At 45.5% G+C, this 19,547-nt stretch overlaps 1 protein-coding gene across 1 annotated transcript; it reads left to right on the forward strand.

The window, feature by feature from the left end:
• The first annotated feature begins 11,819 nt into the window (after positions 1-11,819).
• Positions 11,820-14,082, forward strand: LOC113562142 (ATP-dependent DNA helicase PIF6-like). The gene is made up of 2 exons (XM_026970499.1): positions 11,820-12,596; positions 14,039-14,082. The coding sequence occupies exons 1-2, from the start codon at positions 11,996-11,998 to the stop codon at positions 14,080-14,082; spliced, it is 645 nt and encodes a 214-aa protein (XP_026826300.1). The 5' UTR covers positions 11,820-11,995.
• Positions 14,083-19,547: the final 5,465 nt, after the last annotated feature.

Here is a 19,547-nt window from a genome sequence, read left to right on the forward strand (position 1 = left end):
GTGGTCAATCGGGACCGTGGTCAATCGGGACCGTGGTCAATCGGGATCGTGGTCAATCGGAACCGTAGCCAATATCAACGTGGTCAATCGGGACCGTGGTCAATTGGGACCGTGGTCAATCGGGACCGTGGCCAACATCAACGTGGTCAATCAGGACCGTGGTCATTCGAGACTGTAGTCGACGGCAACGTGGTCAATCGGAATGTGGTCAATATCAACGTGGTCAATCTCAACGTGGTCAATCGGAACCGTGGTCAATATCAACGTGGCCAAACGGGTGCCACTCGCAACTCAAGAATATCTAGCAGATCCTTCGCAAGACATGGACACACATAACGAGACATCTGCTATTAACGTCAGCTTTGCTGACTTGTCTTCGGTTTTAACAGTAATTTCTCCGAATCCGTCAACCTCGCGTAGTAGCAGAAAAAGCACAAATAAATTACATTCTGAAATAATTACCGCTTCTCCCAACAAGACTTTTTTGGAAGAGAAGAAGAGAAAACGATTAATAAAAGAGAATAAAGCACCGAAAGAAATAGGAAAAAAATCTAAAATGGAAAATAAAAAGAAACCAAATAAAAAGGTGAAAAACTATCTATTTAGGGATGAGTCTAGCTCTTCAGATAAAAATAGTATTTGCGGAAATAAAAATAATAACGATAATATAGGGTGGATAAATCGAGGGATAGTGATCGGACGAGACGATTGTACAACGAACAACCTTTATTACGCGTTATACACTTTAAATGCTCTCACACACGACTCGCTTGCTACGCTCGCTCTGCTCGCTCGTGCTTCTCCTCTTTCTCTCTCGTCGTTCTCGTCGCTCGCGATTCGCCGGCGTCTGTGCGCACAGGAAGACAACTCGCGATCATCTCCCGGTTACCGAGGGGGTTTCGCGCGCCACTCGCAACGAATTCGGAGACTTACTCGCAATTAAAAGCTTTCCCACACTCGGCCGTCCTGCCTACACATTCGTCCCGAATGTTCTCGTCCGCGTCATCACCGTCCTCATCTTCCAGTGAATCGTCACCACTAACCCATAGCTTCATGAAGTCGGCTGACGTAGATGTTCGTTGAGGACCTTCTCCTTCGTTCACCTTCTGCACCAAGTATCGTTGGTTGCGCAGAACTCGACTAACTTCGTAGGGACCTAAATACTTATGAGACGTCTTCAATCCTGGACCCTGCTGGGTGCGTTTAATGACAACTAAGTCGCCTTCGCGATAAACCATCGCTTTACGCCTTTTTCGATCAAAAACTCTTTTATTTTCATGCTGAATCCTCGATATACTTTCGCTCGCTTGAGCTCGCAGCTCATCTCGTTCATCCTGAAAAGATGTGACCCATTCCTTTTCAAGCCATTCCCGAATATTAGAACGATCTCTGAGCCGTGGATGGGCTCCAAAGAGTAAATGGAACGGGGAAGTGGCAATACTCCGATGTATAGTTGTATTCAGGTACTGCTGAGCAAGTTCCAAACATTTGTACCACTCGCCAGGTTTTGGTGCCGTTAATTTAGTTAACAACGGGATAAGAGTTCGGTTGAGGCATTCAACCTGACCGTTTGGTCGGGGTACTCCCGTCGTGATCAAAGAATGCTCGATATTTTTCCTCTTGGCAATAATCCTTGAATTCGCGCGATGTGAATGCCGTTCCCCGATCGGAGATAATCCGTTGTGGGTTGCAGAAAATCGCAGCTTGCTTCTTAGTAGATATATAGGGCGGGTTCTGACCCATGGGGCAACGAGAGGGGGTGAGGAGGAGGAGGAGGGGACTGAGTCAGCGGGGGGGCTGAGTCAGCATGGGTATCATGTTCAAGGTCGAGGGTCGGCTGAGTGGGGGGGGGGCTGAGTCAGCTGGGGTATCATGTTCAAGTCGAGGGTCGGCTGAGTCAGCAGGGGGGGGGGGTCGTTGTAGACCTGCACGAACATGTTCAAGGTCAGACGACGTCATCGTTTTTTCTCGGAATGCGCCCCGAAACTGTGCAGTAGCGCAAATGGCGGCTGCGCTATTGTTACCTATTGCATCATCAGTACTATTGTTATATACGCTTGGACCTGCATGAACATGTTCAAGGTCATGCGATACCATCGCTAATTTTGCGGACGTGTACGAAACTGTGCAGTCAGTGATGCAGATATAAAACGGGAAGTGTGTCCGATCGAGCAAACGCCCAGGATGTTCATGGTGCTACCGGACGATACAAGGCTATGCAGACCTAGGCGCATGATCGCTGGCGATGGAAGAGCAGGATTCCTATTGGTATTATGAATTCCACGTTAAGGACAGCTTAGAGTTAGATGTCGAAGACGTTCGCGCACAAGAAACAGTATTCAGGGACGTTCAACGAGTTCCGATAGCGAAGGTTTTGCGCGATCGCGAGGCCGGTATACGTCGAACCTGTGAACGTTCCGTGAAACAAGATGTAATTCAGAAGGAGACTATTGATAAGTCGCCTTATCACGTAAGATGGACAGTGTACAGGCAGGTGTTGGAAGAATGTAAGATCGAAGACAAAGATAGTTATTCATGCACGGATGACTACCGTAATCACGTGAGGGATATAGTTAGCAAGATAAAATTCTACGTGAGGGATATACGAGGTAGCAAGGTCAAGGTCCACCGTGACGTGATGTACGCGTCGATTCCCGCAGGCAACGGGCGGTACTGCGAACTGTTAGTGTTGGAGGGTGTTTACTATATCATATATGTTTACTATATATATATATATGCGATCCTCCACCATCACAATCACAGAATATGAGGAGAAGAGTAAAAAGTACGAGGGTATACCGCTCAACTATTGTGCGTTGAAGTCGATTTACCACAATGTTCGAAATATAGTAGGACATTGCAAACTGTATTATCGGGTGACATGCAAGTGCAGCGAATTGTAAGACAAAGTCTATTTGGAGCGTGAGTACGATGGACGAACGCGAGCTCACCGAGCTCGCCGGGCGCGTCGAGACGCTATGCGCGTACTTCGAGTGGGAACTTAAGTGCGACGAGTACCTGCGAACATTGCGGGAAGAGTGTCGTCGGGTAGAAAGCGCGCGGTCGGTTACCGAACGAATAGTCTCCGCGATCACTAAAATCGCGCGCCTGGAGGGTGTGAGGAACCGTCTGAGACGACGATTCGAGTACGTGGGTGCGGGACTCGGCGAGCAGAGTGGACTCTCCTGGACGGAGGTCGAGACGGCGTTCAGGAACCGCGTGCGCACCGGTGCGGTGGTCAACGGTGAATACATCGAGCCACGTCGATTTCTCAAGGATGCCAGGGACGTGGTGATCGAGCGCGTGCGCGGTAGCCTCGCTACGCTTAACGGTGTGAAGGTGAACACCGCGTTCAACGCCGAGTTTGTAGCGGGCGAGAAGACGGCGGTGAAAACGATCGCCACGCGAAACCACGGACTGTTACCCACATCCGACCTTCGCGAGTGGTACGACAAGCGCGTGATGGAGATCACTCTGGCGTCTCTCGACGAATTCCAAGAGTGGGACAGTGGGTGGGCGTTGTCCAAGATACTAAACCTAACGGTAAACGTGAACAGGTACAACCCCATGCGTGCGGGATGTGTCATCGATATACCGCGCCCGATCCAAGTGAAACATGCGGTGGTCAACGTGAGATCAACGGACAACGCGTGCTTCGCGCGGGCGGTGGTCGCCGTTCTTTATCCCTGCGCTACACATGCGGAAAGGGCGGCGCAATATCCCGACTATGAGGCCGGTCTAGATATGACTGGTATGGATTTTCCCATGACCCTCAATCAGATCGGCAAGTTCGAGCGCAATAACGGAATATCAATAAACTGCGACGCTAATTTATCGTGCTAGCCCGCGATCCGCCGTGATCGCGGGGAGACATGCGCAGGTAGCCGGTAACGCTATCATATAATTGGACGCCAGGTGCGACTCGCACCAATCGAGATAAAACGCAAAACGCTAACGTGCTAGCTCCTCGGTAATCTACACGGGTGAGGCTCGTATATTCTAAAGTTCTGGAGAGGAGGAGATCGTGAGCGAGAGGCGGATCAATAAATCTCACAGGAGTAACAATTAACAAATAATATATTGAGAATATCAATGGACAAGAATATCAGTAAACAGGTATCACCACGAGACAGCTGGTGCGTAGGCTTTCCAAGCGGACAGCAGTCACTTAAGGTTCGGCCATTCTCGCGCACGCGACACCGTTAGGAGAACCGAACTCGCTACCGAAATCTCACGTACCAGTTGCGATGCTGAATCCCGACTCCCCTTGTGGGCTGGTAATTACGGAAGCGGGGGAACAGTTCCCGCGAGCCCTGCGCTACTCAGCATACACGATTTCCCGGCAATCTATACGTAAATACGTCAATACGATACGCAAGCGAAAATGTCGTCGTGCGTCGAACAGGTTACCATCGGCTGCTACCGCGACGAACCTGCGACCGCCACGCAACCACGATACGATAAGTCAAGCCGGAACACAAGATCGTGACCTCAATCGTTACCGCACACCCGATACCGCAACGCAACGATGCCCAGACACAAAATTGTTACCATACTTGAAACAAGATTCGGATCGACACGATCCAACGATACGATAGACGCCGAACGATCTCTCTCGGCAACAACGGTACCCTTCGCAACACAGCGAGACGATATGCAACGATACAATACGCGATACAAAATACGCAATACTCGACGAAAATACGCGATACAAATCTCGATACGCAATACTCGCGATACAACGGAATCGCAATATCGATACTCGAACAATACAATACGCGGTACCAACGAAAAGACACAATACGCGATACAAATTGACTGTAGCCGGCCACCTGAGCGGGAGGACACGATGATCCCGGTCCTCACGCCTCGTGGCGTTTCGGTAACCTCGGAATCTTTTATTACGGGCGGATTTACGGCAAGTTCTCCGGGGCCGGCGGGCCTCGAGTTTTCCGTCAGTGGCGTACTAATACGATAACAACGATAATTACACCGGGCTCGCCACCGAGACTCGAAGTGCCGCTTTACCGGGAATATATGAGTCGCCGAGCGAGGATCTTACAATATCTGGGCGCTCGTCCCGCGTTGTCTCTCGCTGTCTTTGTTGGACCCTTCGGAGTCGCTCCTTGATGTCCCGCATCGATCGCAGCCGAGCTAACAGTGTCGATCCGTGGATCGCGTCGGGAGGACCTTGCCATTCCGTGCATCGCTCTGCGCAGCCGGATTGGTCGCAGGGTGCCGCAGCTCCGGCGCCTCGGGCCCGTCGCCTCCGCAAGCACGCCTCGATGATGATTGTTCTATTCCTTTCTCGCTGATCGGGTGGTGGTGCTGCTGACTCACCCTCTTTCGTGCGCCTTTCCTTCCCGTTCGTACCGTTCGTCTTCTGCCGGGGTAGCCAGGCCCCGACAGGAACGAAGTCAAGCAGACAATTTTTCCACCCGCTCTGGCCAGCGGGCGCGCCTCGGTACCGGGAATATTGGCGACTTCTCGCAATTGCTGACGAGCAGGTCCCCTGCTCGGTAATCAGAGGGGGCGGCAGGTGACGGCCTCAGCTGGGTATTGTGGCGGGCTACTGGCAGACCTCGGCTCCTCCCGACTCTCCGAAACGCCTGGCCGGCCGCCTCGGGGATCCTCTCCTCTTAAGGCTGCCGGTGTCTTCCTCGCCCTCTTTTATACAATTAGTAGGCTCGGTAATCCTCTCTCGGCACTCCACAATGACACAACCGCGGATAGTAACTCTATAAAATAAAGGCTCAAACACAAGGGTAGTCGCTCCCACTCGGGCGGAAGGAACGACTCCGGTATTCTCCCTCGGTCGAGCAATGCCCTTGTGACGGACGCCAGACGTCACGTCACAAAATGTATTCGCCGAGGATGACGGTAAAAGGCGACGGACCATCGTTTCGCTGCGGCTAACCGACCACAAGCGGAATAGACACGTCAACCTGCTGTACGTGCCCGACAGCCGCGCGGAGCAGCCGGGACACTTCGCGTGGATCAGGAATCTATCGCGCCTGGTTAGTGCACAAATCAGCAGGAAGAAGCAGCGGAAGTACAGCTGCGATTGGTGAGTTTTCATAGAAACAATTCCATACATCATATCACATAAGTACCTATAACATCACGCAGGTGTTTACACTACTTCCTAACCGAGGAGAGGCTGTCCGCTCACACCATCGACTGTGTACGTATCAACGACTGCGCGATAGTCCTGTCCAGCGAGGACGATAAGCTGCTAGCCTTCCGAAACTACAAGAGAAAGGAGCGCGCACCGTTCGTCGTGTAGGCGGATCTCGAGTGCACGTTGGAGAAGAATGAGCAGGCGAAGGATGCGACGGCTGGCGCGTATCAACGGCACAGGGCGTTCAGCGTGGGATACTACGTGCGTTGCGCGTACGAGTCGTTGTCCGCGTACAGAACGCATCGCGGGGAGGACTGCGTGTCGCGGTTCGTCGGAGAGCTCGGCGAACTGGCGCTGCGCGTCAAGACGATCCTCGCGTCCAACGTGCCCATGAGGGACCTCACCCCGGAGCAGTGCGAGGAACTTCGCAACGCCGCGATGTGCCACGTGTGCGGTAAACCGTTCGCGGCTGGTGACACCCAGGTGCACGATCACTGCCACCTAACCGGCCGCTACAGAGGCCCGGCGCACTCGACGTGCAACCTAAACTATAAGGACTCGCACGTTATCCCCGTGATATTTCACAATCTCTCCGGCTACGACGCGCACTTCATCATCGAGGACGTGGCGAACGCCTTCGAGGGCAGTGTAGAGTTACTGCCGCTGACGAAGGAGCGGTACATCGCGTTCACGAAGAACGTCGCGAACACCGCGGACAGGTACGGAGCCAGAGCGTGCGTGAAACTGCGGTTCATAGACTCGTACAAGTTTCTCAGCGCAAGTCTCGACAAACTAGCGTCCTATCTCAACCGGAGCCACATGCGCATTCTACGTGCGGAGTTTCGGCATCTCTCCGAGGAGGATTTCCAACTCCTCACACGGAAAGGCGTATTTCCATACGAGTACGTCAATAGCACCGAGAAACTGCATGAGACTCGTTTACCGTCGCGCGAGTCCTTCCACAGTTCGCTAACCGGCGATACGGTGGCAGATGACGATTACGCGCACGCGACAACTGTGTGGAACAGGTTCGCTATCGAGAACCTCGGACAGTACAGCGACTTGTACCTGAAAACGAACGTTCTCCTCCTGGCGGATGTGTTTGAAAATTTTCGCGACACGTGTATACGCAGTTACGGCCTGGACCCAGCGCACTACTACACACTACCGGGCTACACGTGGGACGCGATGCTGCTGTACACGGGCATCGAGTTCGAGCTGCTGACGGACGTGGATATGGTGCGGTTCGTGGAGCACGGCGTGCGCGGCGGTCTGAGTCAATGCTCGCACAGATACGCACGAGCCAACAACAGATACGCACCGTCATACTATCCGTCCGAGCCATCGTCGTATCTCATGTACTAAGACGGGAATAATCTTTACGGATGGGCCATGTGTCAGCCGTTGCCACGTGGGGAGTTTCGCTGGGTCGAGGACGTCTCGACGCTCGACGTGCAGGCGATCCCCCCGGACTCGCATACAGGGTACATCCTCGAGGTCGACCTGGAGTATCCGCGATATCTACACGACGCGCACGCGGACTTGCCGTTCTGTCCGACGCGCAAGGCACCGCCCGACAAGCGGCAGGAAAAGCTCCTCGCGACTCTGTGCGATAAGCAGCGGTACGTTATACACTACCGCACGCTGCCAGCAATGCACGAGCCACGGCCTTCGCGTTGCGAGGATACACCGCGCGCTGGAGTTCGCGCAGTCCGCGTGGCTCCGGGACTACATCGAGCTGAACACGGCGTTTAGGACGCGTGCGACGAACGATTTCGAGAAGAACCTGTACAAGCTTATGAACAACGCCGTCTTCGGTAAGACGATGGAGAACGTTCGAAATCGCGTCGACGTGAAACTCGTGACGCGCTGAGAGGGGAGATACGATGCCGAGGCTCTTATCTCGCGTTTTAACTTCCACAGCCGAGCCGTGTTCGGGGAGAATCTCCTCGCCGTGGAACTGCAGAGGCTGAAGGCCACGTTCAACCGGCCGATATACGTGGGCATGTGCATTCTGGACATCTCGAAGATGCGCCTCTACGAGTTCCACTACGACTACATGGCCCCGCTGTACGGTGACAAGTGTCGGATCATGTACACGGACACGGACAGTCTGATATACCGCATCGAGTGCGAGGACGCGTACGCGGACATGAGGCGCGACATTGCGCGCTTCGACACGAGCGACTATCCGGCGTACAACGCGTACGACATGCCACAGCGGAACAAGAAGGTACCGGGGCTCATGAAGGATGAGAACAACGGCGCCGTCATGACCGAATTCATCGAGCTGAGGTCGAAGATGTATGCGTTGAGGGTGTGCGAAAAGAAGGATACGAAGAAGATCAAGGGTGTGTGCAGGAACGTCGTGGGGCGAACGGTAACGTTCGACGACTACGCGCGCTGTTTGAGCGAATCGGTGGAGATGACCCGCCAACAGTCGCGCATTCAGTCGAAGCTCCATCAGGTCTACACCGTAGCGAAGACGAAGCTCGCTCTCAGCCCGTATGACGACAAGCGGTACATCGTACCCGACCGCACCAGCACCCTCCCATGGGGGCAATACGCCATTCCACAGTAACATGCACGAGGGGAAAGCGAAAGAACACATCGTGTGTATGATACTGTATTAATTCATCGTAATAAACATATTACACTGTATTACATGTTCTTATAAATTTGCTTATAAAGTATATAACCATATATAGTATATATATATTGTGACATCCCGCGAAAATCCGGCTATCATTTTTCCTCGCAAATAGAACTTTAATGCGCCGAGTCACACGCGCGACGTCTCTCGGCATCGGCAATCGCAGCCGATACGCCATTTTGTCGGCCTGACTCCCACCCTGATCGCCTAGACAGTCATCCCAATCCGCAGAAGGGGAGAACCCGAAGGCCCCACCACCAACCGGCCGTACCGGGGAAGGAGGAAAACTCACGCCCCACCACCAAACGGCAGGCCGCCGAATCGAGGAACCTTAGTGCAGCACTACTTCCCGTCACTCTTAACTACACTCCGGACGAGTCAGTTCCCTCCGAGTCTCGAACCTCTGCTTCTAATTCTAATTCGAACTTAGTCTAATTCTATATCTTGCCACTCTAAACTTAGTTTATTTTTATCGTCTCATTGAACTTAGTTTATTTCTATATCGTCCTATTCAAACTTAGTTTATTTCAATATCGTCTTATTCAGTTTTAGTTTATTTCTAGAAGTTATTCTACATTGTAATTGTAAACCTTTTATTATTAGAATATACCTTTTGTGTGTTAACTCAGCGTCTTATTAACGCATACCTTTCAACCAACCGATCCCTACGCGTAAACTAAACATTAAGTGTAATCGTAACTAGTGCATTCCCGTCGAACCAACGCACAGTGTGGATAACTCTAGTGACGTTCCTTCTCCGACACTTTCTACGATCTCGACAGTGCGGTCCTCGCACGTGGACATTGTTGAACGTGATCCCTTACATAAGTGAACTGCCAGTGCGGTCCACGCACGCCAGTCTCGCTCACCCTCTGACACCCTCAATCCTATCAACAGCACTAGTGATTAAAGTAATTATCGAGAATCACTGGAACTAGATGCCGAAAACGAGACGAGGAGAAAAGAAGCACCGTGCGCGACGCTTGCTTCAAAACCTTTCCAAGTTTCTTTACGAAACACCAAGCGCCGATATTTTATCATATTACGGTGTCGAACCTTGCTATATCGATCCTGAATACGAACAACTATTTCAGACACGTGTACCGTCCGAAAGCATACAGCCGCGTTGCGATAATAATAATAATCCCGCTGTAGCGCGACCCGCAAAACCGCGAGTGATTAGTAATTCCGCGTGCACCTACCGAGTGAGTATAATTAGGAACGTAAATAAGAGCAAAGGAGAAGAGGACACGTGGTCGACGAGGTTAACCCCGATCTCGCACAAAGTACGATATCCGCTGTGCCAAGACATCCCCGAGGACGACCCTCGACGAAACCATTACAATAGACTGGCGCAAGAAAGCAAGGTGCAGAGCTGGATCGAGAACAATCAGGAACATTCTAGTAAGTAAAATTACTGTCGCAGCATGATTTCATTCCTACTAGAATTATATATATATTTGTCGTTTTAATACCAAAATATTATTTTTGTTATTCTTTTTACTCCACTTTAGTATTAGATATTATTAACCGATCATTATAAAGTGAGAAGAATCATAATTGATCCATCGTCGCAATCATCTTAATGACTTGTTAATGGAATTGTTTGTTCAAAGTCAAAAGTGAAGGGAACTACAATTGATTATTAACGAAATCATTTATCTAAACTGGAAGTGAAAGGCAGAGCTAATTACTTGTGTCATAATCAACCTAATGAAATTTTAATGGAACTGTGTCTGAAATCAATGAGAAAGGAATGACAATTAGTCACTAATGGAACTATTTACCTAATTCAAAGGAGAAAGCTAGAGTTAATTACCTATCGTCACAATCAATTTAGTGGATTGTTAATAGAATTGTTTGTCGAAATCCATAAGTGAAAGGGACCATAGGAAAACATCGTGCAATGTGCCGTGGAATTATACGACAAAACGGTTCCACCCAGCTCGTGAACCCAGTTGTCGAATATCAACGTCGAACTGCAGTTGTCTCGTGCATGAAATACACCGCGTATTTGCTTGATTTCAGTCGAATCCTGATTTGCGAAAGGTGCCTCAATAATTTCAGCGAAATCCCTTACCCTGAGGGACAATATCCCACGCGTATTTCGAAACACGACTTGTACGTCGGATTTAACCGTCACGTCCCTACGTGTGAATTGTGTCGCACGAATCTCGCAACATACGCCCCGTTTTACACTTGCGACAATTGCTCGGACAACTATCTCGAACTCATTGAACAACTACGGGATACCGGTGAGAGCATTTACGAACTACCTGACCCAACTGTGATTCGTTTTCAAGGTGATTACATGGGTAGGGCCTCACCCTCGACCGACCAGTAGACGCGTCTTCCTCGCGAATAACCTTGATCGCGGGTATCCCCGGGTAGAGTTTCGCGACTCCGCGACCCGTAATAGCGATCGTGTCCCGTCTACGGCCAGACTCGCCCTCTCGTGGCACTGACCCGGCGCGACGTAACACATACTCCAAAGTATAAGCAACTGTCTGATCATGTGTTAAAAGTGTTACAAGCAGATCTCAAGGATGTTGTTCTTTTTGTGATTGATGAAGTGTCAATGATATCTAATTTGACTTTAATGTATATACATCTTCGATTGTCTGAAATATTTAATACCAATGATTGTGAAGACGGTTGGTTCGGTCGAAAGCACATTCTTTTATTTGGCGATCTGCCTATTTTTGTACGATTACCAAATGACACAATTAATAAATGTATCGGTTCTTTATTTGCTGTTAATTTGTGGACTACATTATTAGATTATGGTGAGTTGACGATCAATATGCGTCAGCAAGGGGATGACTCTTATCGACAGTTGTTGTCAAGAATTCGTATTGGTTTATTGACAAAGTCTGATTGCGAGATTCTTGAAAATAGACAAATATCATTTAAAGATGATTCTTCTGAATTTGGATTAAACGAATTATGTAATTTTATTAATGATTTTTCGTTGGACATTGTTCAACAAAAGAAGCAGAAGTAATTACTCTTTATTGCTTACTCGTCATATGTGTGATGTTCTTAATGCTGCAATGTTAAATCGCATTGCTTCGAAAGAGATATTATTAATTGCCGAAGACACGATTGACTGTATATCATATCTGAGAAAGAAAGTATCAAAAGTATTATCGAATAATGATGATGATAATTCTAAAACTGGACTTTAAAAAGAAATTGCAATTAAGATTGGAGCAAAAGTTATGATAAGGCGTAATATTGATGCTACTTTAGGTCTTGTGAATGGTACAATAGCTAAGGTAATATCAGTTGTACAAGATACGTCTACCGATGATGTAGAAAAAATAAAGCTTCTTTTACCATCAGGATTAGAATATTTAATTGAAAGAGTGAGCGTTAAATTTGAAGTGGTGGATAGAGCGTTTGTTATTAGAAAACAATTTCCATTGTGTCTGAGTTATGGAATCACCATTCATAAAAGTCAAGGATTGAGCTTACAAAGTGCTATTATGGACATAGGCAACTCTATATTTAATTGTGGTCAAGTTTATGCTGCATTATCACGAGTAACCTCTCTAAAAGAGTTGCATTTAATTAACTATGATCCTTCGTCAGTAATAGCTGATGAAAAAGCTATTAGGGAATATAATCGACCAAGAAATCAGTACAAACCAGAAACAGAAATAATTACTGTTGCAAAAGAACGTTATCGCAAAGTGAAAGATGTTCCATGGGCATTGTCAAAAGTAAGTGCTTCAATTCAAGAGAATTATCAAAATAAAAAATTACGGCAAAATGTTGCTTGGGTTTTACATGGTTTACAAAATACAGACAATGTCTCGTGTTATGCAAATGCAGCATTACAATGTCTAATGCATTTAAATTCCATTAGAAAACAATTGTTTAATTGTAATAAATCAGATGTTTTAAGAATGTTGCTGCATCGTTATGAAAATGGAATGTGCAATTTGAATACATATGCAGTACGGCAATATTTAGAAGAACCGTTTTCAATAAATGTAAAACGTGATGTATTCAAGTTTCTTACAATCCTGTGCACAAAATATGATTGTATAAGACAACTAGTAGAGCATCAAGTAACTTCTACTAGTCGATGTAAATCTTGTGATTATACTACTAGTCGATGTAAATTTTGTGATTATACAAAGGAGTTTACTTGTAAGGATGTAGTTATTTCCATACCTATTACCAATTTGGGGAAAAAAGCTATAATCTTAACGATTTATTAAATGTTACATTTTCATATTGGTGTCAATCAGATAATGGGTCATGCGAGAAGTGTACAGGATATGATATTTTGTTTAAAAATAAAGTAACAGTAACGAAAGATATAGTTATTATTCGTTTAGTATTATTTTCATCCCAAGATGATAAAATGGTGAAAGCAATATGTAAATTTAATATACATACTATTCCTACAACTAAAGTTTTAATAGCTGGACAAATGTATAAGTTTATAAATGCTATATTTCATAGTGGTTTATGTACATATTGAGGATAGTCATTATACGAGTATATGTAGAGAAGAAATGTCTAGTAATTGGATTGAAGCTAATGATGCACAAATTAAAAAAAGACAATGGCCTAGAGGTGCTAAAGATATTTATATATTATTCTTACAAAACCTTAATAGTAAATAAATATATTTAACGTATTGCTTATAATATAGACATATAAGTGATTATGAATTAAGGACTTTTAATAAAAATCTGATTGACATTTGATCATGTAATAATTATAAATACTTTCACTATTTTTACATACATCTGTTTATGGCATTCATCTCCTCATATATTATAAAAAAGAAAGATGCTTCACACTACAAAATGTGTTAAATTACAACAAAATTACCTTTTTCAAAAAAGGTACAACAAACGCGCCAAGTATACGCGCCCGAAGTTCTTTCAAGAAAGAACTCTACGCGCCCAAAGTTCTTTCAAAAAAGAACTCTACGCGCCTGAAATTCTTTCAAAAAAGAACTCTACAAAACTAATGATTTCAACAAATTGCGCCAACTACAATGGGTATTTATGCAAACTACAAAATCTATTACTTTTTAAACGCCGATTTTGGCCGATATTCATTCTTGATTCTTATTAAGACCATCTTAAGTACAATCATAAGATATTTGAAACCAATCACACAGCCGTATTAGCATCTTAAGACATTATTTCAGATCGTCTGGAAATAAGAACGGACTATGAATACTGGCCTTTGATATTAAGCAGATATTTAAGGAGATAATAATATATTGTTATGTCCAGGTTGGCCACCCGACATAACGAAGAACCGGTCAGTTACCGATTAGCTGAGCGTCGTCGGATCGGCTGCTGGAAGAAGACGCGAGTCTCCTGGCGACTCGTCGCCAGGAGAAATAAACAAACAAGAAAGAGACAGATTCGGACGTGAGATTGACATCGACGGACGTGTATCGCATTCCGCTCTCATTATAATAAATCTCTATCGTTCTTTCATAAGAGTGTTGTTTTATTCGGTGCGCGAGTGTCTCCGCGGGTGAGTGCAAGCGAGCGCGAGTGCGAGCGTGCGTGTCGAGCGAAATCCGCCGCCCGGACATAACATTTTGGGGGCTCGTCCGGGATTGGATCGACGAGCGATGTACGACGACGATAATGGATCTGAGGAAGCAACGAGCGACGATCACGATGCACTCTCCGAGGAGGATCCGCGGGCAGATGCTGTGGGAACGTGATGGAGGCACGGCCGCTGGAATGGGACGAGGTTTCGCGACGCACCGCCGTGGAAACAAGTCGAGGACCGGCGACGGAGGAAGCGGCGTTCCAGCTAAGTCCCTCCGATAACTTTGTTTCTTCCGCCGCAGAGAATTCGGATACGAGCGCGATCGCGATCGCGGACGCGAGCGTGGGTAGGGCCGCGAACGTGGGTGACAGCGGATTTCGGATCATTATCGTGTATAGTTGGCTGATCGTTCTGTTCTTCGCGTGCCGCGTGATTTATTTCTTTTATTTAAGTATCGGTCGTTCCGTTAACTTGAGACAGCGAACGGATGAGGTCGCGGTGAAATTTAATGTGGATTTATACTTGTTCGGTGCGTATTACATGTGCTGTTATTGTGTTTTGTGTCTGCGTCGCGTTTAAGGTCCGCCGGAGAAGAACTCGCGACGGGAGCGTCCCGTTTGGCCACGTTGAAATTGACCACGTTCCGATTGACCACGTTGAAATTGACCACGTTCCGATTGACCACGTTGATATTGACCACGTTGCGATTGACCACGGTCCCGATTGACCACGTTGATATTGACCACGGTCCCGATTGACCACGGTCCCGATTGACCACGGTCCCGATTGACCACAGTCCCGATTGACCACGGTCCCGATTGACCACGTTGACATTGGCCACGATCCCGATTGACCACACATTGGAAATCAGAAATCTCAACAGGCGTATCCCGTTTGCACGCGGAACGATTGGACACCGTACTATTAGACACTGCACGATTGGTTAATAAAACTGCATGAACGAAAACTTTTTAATGATCAGTAAATGATTCCGCATAGGTTCAAAGAGGTCCGTTCCTTGAACATTCCACGCCAATCGAGGTCCACCACGGGCGGGGTAGGCTCCCTGGAGTTTGTTTATATTGTTTTTGTTGGGGGTGCAGGTGGAAGGTGCTTCGCCGAAGGCGAAGCCCTTCCACTTGCATTACCCGCCCCACGCAAACACTGTCAAGTTATCGGTACGATGGGCAAATATCAATCGATTTTCTGGTTTGCATAAATACCCATTGTAGTTGGCGCAATGTGTTGATATCATTAGTTTTGTAGTTCTTTTTTGAAAGAATTTCGGGCGCGTAGAGTTCTTTTTTGAAAGAACTTCGGGCGCGTAGAGTTCTTTTTTGAAAAAACTTCGGGCGCGTATACTGGGCGCTTTTTTTGTACCTTTTTAAAAAAGGTAATTTTGTTGTGATTAAAAATACGTTACTAATATAAGAATAAAAATTGTGACAAACGTAAAACATAATTAAAAATTTTTTTGCGTTACAAATAAATTTTAAGAATAATCTTCAATACGTCAGTAATTTCAATTAGATCAATGTTTATTTTCGACCAAACTGGTTAACAAAGTATGTTAGCACAACATTTCGACCTCCGTTTGAGATCTTCCTCAGGTGCAAAAAAATTAAATCAACAGATCTTTGGTAACTCGATGGGTTCTCCACTTTCGCTTATCATAGCTAATATGGTGTTAGAAAATTTGGAAGTACATTGCTTACACTCGTTTAATTTTGAACTTCCGTTTTTCTATAGATATGTTGACGACATTTTGACCATGTTACCGAAGGACAAAATTCAGGAAGTTTTGGATATATTTAATAGCTACCATAGACTTAAATTTACATGTGAAATTGAGACTAATAATGAGATTAATTTTTGGACACTACAGTAATTAGGGACAATGATAGACTGATGACAAATTGGTTTAGAAAGCCTAGTTTTTCAGGTAGGTACATTAACTATTTTTCGAATCATCCTAAAAATAAAAAAATAGGTGTTATTAAAGGGTTAGTTAACAGAGCTTTATTGCTGTCTGACTCTCGTTACCATATGTCTAATATTGCAATTGTCAATGTAATTTTGCAAAATAATTTTTATCCGATAGAATTTATCGACAAGCATATTAAGAGGAGAATGCGTGAGATAGGCCGGTATTCGTAGTCGAATCTTATATTTAAGACCGTCTTAAGTGTATCTTCAGATACTCCATAGCCAATGAAATGATCCATATAGCATCTTCAGATAAATTTAAGACGGTCTTAAATATAAGATTCGACTATGAATATCGGCCATACAGTACCGAGACACGTGTTTAAATGAGGCTGACAATTATATGAATAAGAAGTTCATTAAGATTCCATATATCGATAATTTAAGTGCCGGTATGAGTAGGAATTTGAAAAAATATGATGTTACGTCCAGGAGACTCCACGGTTCCTCGCTTCCACAGGAAAGATTAAATTTAGAAATAGAGAAAAGTAACAATTAAGAACCAATCCCCACCAACGAAAAGTACGATCGGACGAATGGAGTGCCAAGTGGTCTTATTGTTAGCAAATGTCAAGAAACGATATGCGAACCATAAAGCTCACAATTTTTCAATCTTCGCCTGCGCTCAGCCGAAGTATGCGATAGGCTAAATATATCCGGAGTTAATAGCTAAAATCACTTAGGGAAGACCGCTCCAGATCTGGAAAAGCGGAGCGGCACTTGGAAATCGTCACCCGCTGACGGCAATAAAGTAATCCACCGAATTTAAATACTGAGTTCTGCCATACTGGGCAGCCGCAAACCAGATAACGCGATATAAATAAATTTAGACTAAAGGAAATGTAAACGTGGATTGTTAAATGTAGGGTCGAAGGAGGGGTCATCACAAGTGCCGCACTTTAATTCTCGAAAACAGAATCATAAATCCATCGGATACCACGGTAATTTCAGAAGCAACAATCGCTGCTTCATTAGAAACGAATTTTTCTTATTTCCTTCTTTTCTCGGAAAAGAATAACCCCCACCTAAGCTCTTTTAGCCCTATATAAAGGGAACAATTTGGCCAGAGAGCGTCTTTTGGTCTTTGATCAGTCAACATTACGTTATTGTTTCGTTCCCGTGATCGGGACGTCGCGTAGAGTCAGTGATACTCTTCACGCTTGGTCTTTGATCAGTCAGCTTATGTTATTGTTTCGTTCCCGTGATCGGGACGTCGAGTTAAAAAAATAGAGACAGTGAATCTCTCCATGTCAAGACTTTCTGGTCCGGTTGGCTCCTTCACCGCACAGCCATCGAAGAACTCCACTCCGAAAAGCAGCACGGAAGAAAGTAAGCCAAAATTCGCATAATAATTTCATTTTCTCACCTTCAACCGTTTCGTGGCTTCTTTTCATATTAACAAACAAAGTCTATTCCGTTTTTCCCGTTTTAAGTGGCCAGTATTAATCGCGGACGGAGTAGTTTCCCGGCAGAGTTAGTGTCGATCGAGCAAAAGGCCCTTCCCCGAACCGGCAGCAAGCGAACAACCGGGCAAGCCCAACAGCCCACTTTGCGATTCTACCGAGCGGCTATCACCCCTTTCAGTAAACATTCCGTCTCCTACTTCGACAAATGCGAATTCACCCTCTTCTCCCTGCTACTCTCCTCTTTTACTCCCTGAACTGTCTCCGCGTTGGTACTCGCCCATCCCCTCAGAGGAGCTCGAGCAGTATCTAAACTCGGCCATCCCTTCCCCAACTCCAGAAGTAAGTCCGGAATCATTCCTTCCCCCTCCACCTCCAGTCCCTGAAAACGCCGAGTTTTCCGGACTTCCTATCCCTACCATTCCCGCGTTAAGGGAATTTTCCCAGAACGCGTTCCACATATTATTCGAATATTTCCTTGATTTTTTCCCCACCTACTCTTTTCTCCTTCCGCCTCACACCGTAATCTGCGGATCCGAATCCATTAATGTACCTGCCCTCAGGGACGCAGTCAGCAACGCTGGCCCTAACACTTTCGTTCCCTTTATCACCAACAACCGCGTCCATCCCGTATTAATCCCAGCATCCTACATTCGTGAATTTTTATTTAATTTTAATTCAGAAATTTATGTGTAGATAATTTAATTTAAGATTATAACGATTTATGAATATGTATCAGTACCTTTCAAATTAACCAAAATTATAGTTTAATTTAGAATTAATTTAAAATTATAACGATTGATGAATTTGTATCAATACCTTTCAAATTAACCAAAATTATAGTTTTAATTTAGAATTATTATGTCGTTTTGAGATCCGTTTCCAAATTTTCAAATTCCTTATTTATCTATTTCATGTAAATATATTGGAAAACTTGCGAATTATAATGTTGATTTGTAAGCCAAAACAAAATTCTCATTGTCAATTGTATTTTTCTTAATTTCAATTAACTTACCAATGTATCTGGATTAAATATATCATGTTAATTTTTTAAGAAGAAAAAAGGGAACTCATTCTTTACTTACTCTCGTTTCACTCACTTTCCTAGACCGATCGTACAGGTCCTATCCTTGGTAATAGGGATTCATTTCCCTTACCTAAAAAGGACCGTCGAGTTGATCGTTTCGACTATTAGGGTAGAGCGACCTTGGTTGTTGACCCAAACATCGAAGTGTATCGGTCAGCTCGAACACGAGATTCTGCGGCTGTGTGCTAATGAACCTCGAGAGGCGGCTGGTTACGCCCTTCTTTGAGCTCACGGAGCTCTGGACGTAACAATGGCTACAATGTTGTTTTTACTATACTGAAGAAAGTAGATTGTGTTATTTCGCGTGGTAAAGATAAACTTAGGAATGAAAACAGAAACTGTGTTATATATAAGATTGAGTGTGTAGACTGTGATTGTTGTTACATAGGACAGACAAAGAGAAATTTACAAACACGTATAAAGGAACATTTTTTGGACATAAAGAAGAAAGTAGATATTCAGTCGGTTGTTAGCAGATATAGATTGAATAGCAATCACGAGTTTGATTGGCCAAATGTTAAAATCTTGCATAGAGAAGATAATGTTAAAAAAAGAGAAATTGCTGAGATGATTTTCATTAAACAGAATAGAGATGCTATTAATTCTCAGAAAGATACAAACAACCTACCGAGTATCTACAATAATATTTTGAAACACATGTGAAAACACTTCCAAGCCCTTGGAATCGTCATTATGTATTGATCCGTATAAGAGGCCTGTTGCGTGTTGGTAGTGCCGTTATTGTTCCTGTTTTATGTA

The sequence above is a fragment of the Ooceraea biroi genome, chromosome 6 (assembly GCF_003672135.1).
Source record: "Ooceraea biroi isolate clonal line C1 chromosome 6, Obir_v5.4, whole genome shotgun sequence".
Classification (NCBI taxonomy): Eukaryota; Metazoa; Arthropoda; class Insecta; order Hymenoptera; family Formicidae; genus Ooceraea; species Ooceraea biroi.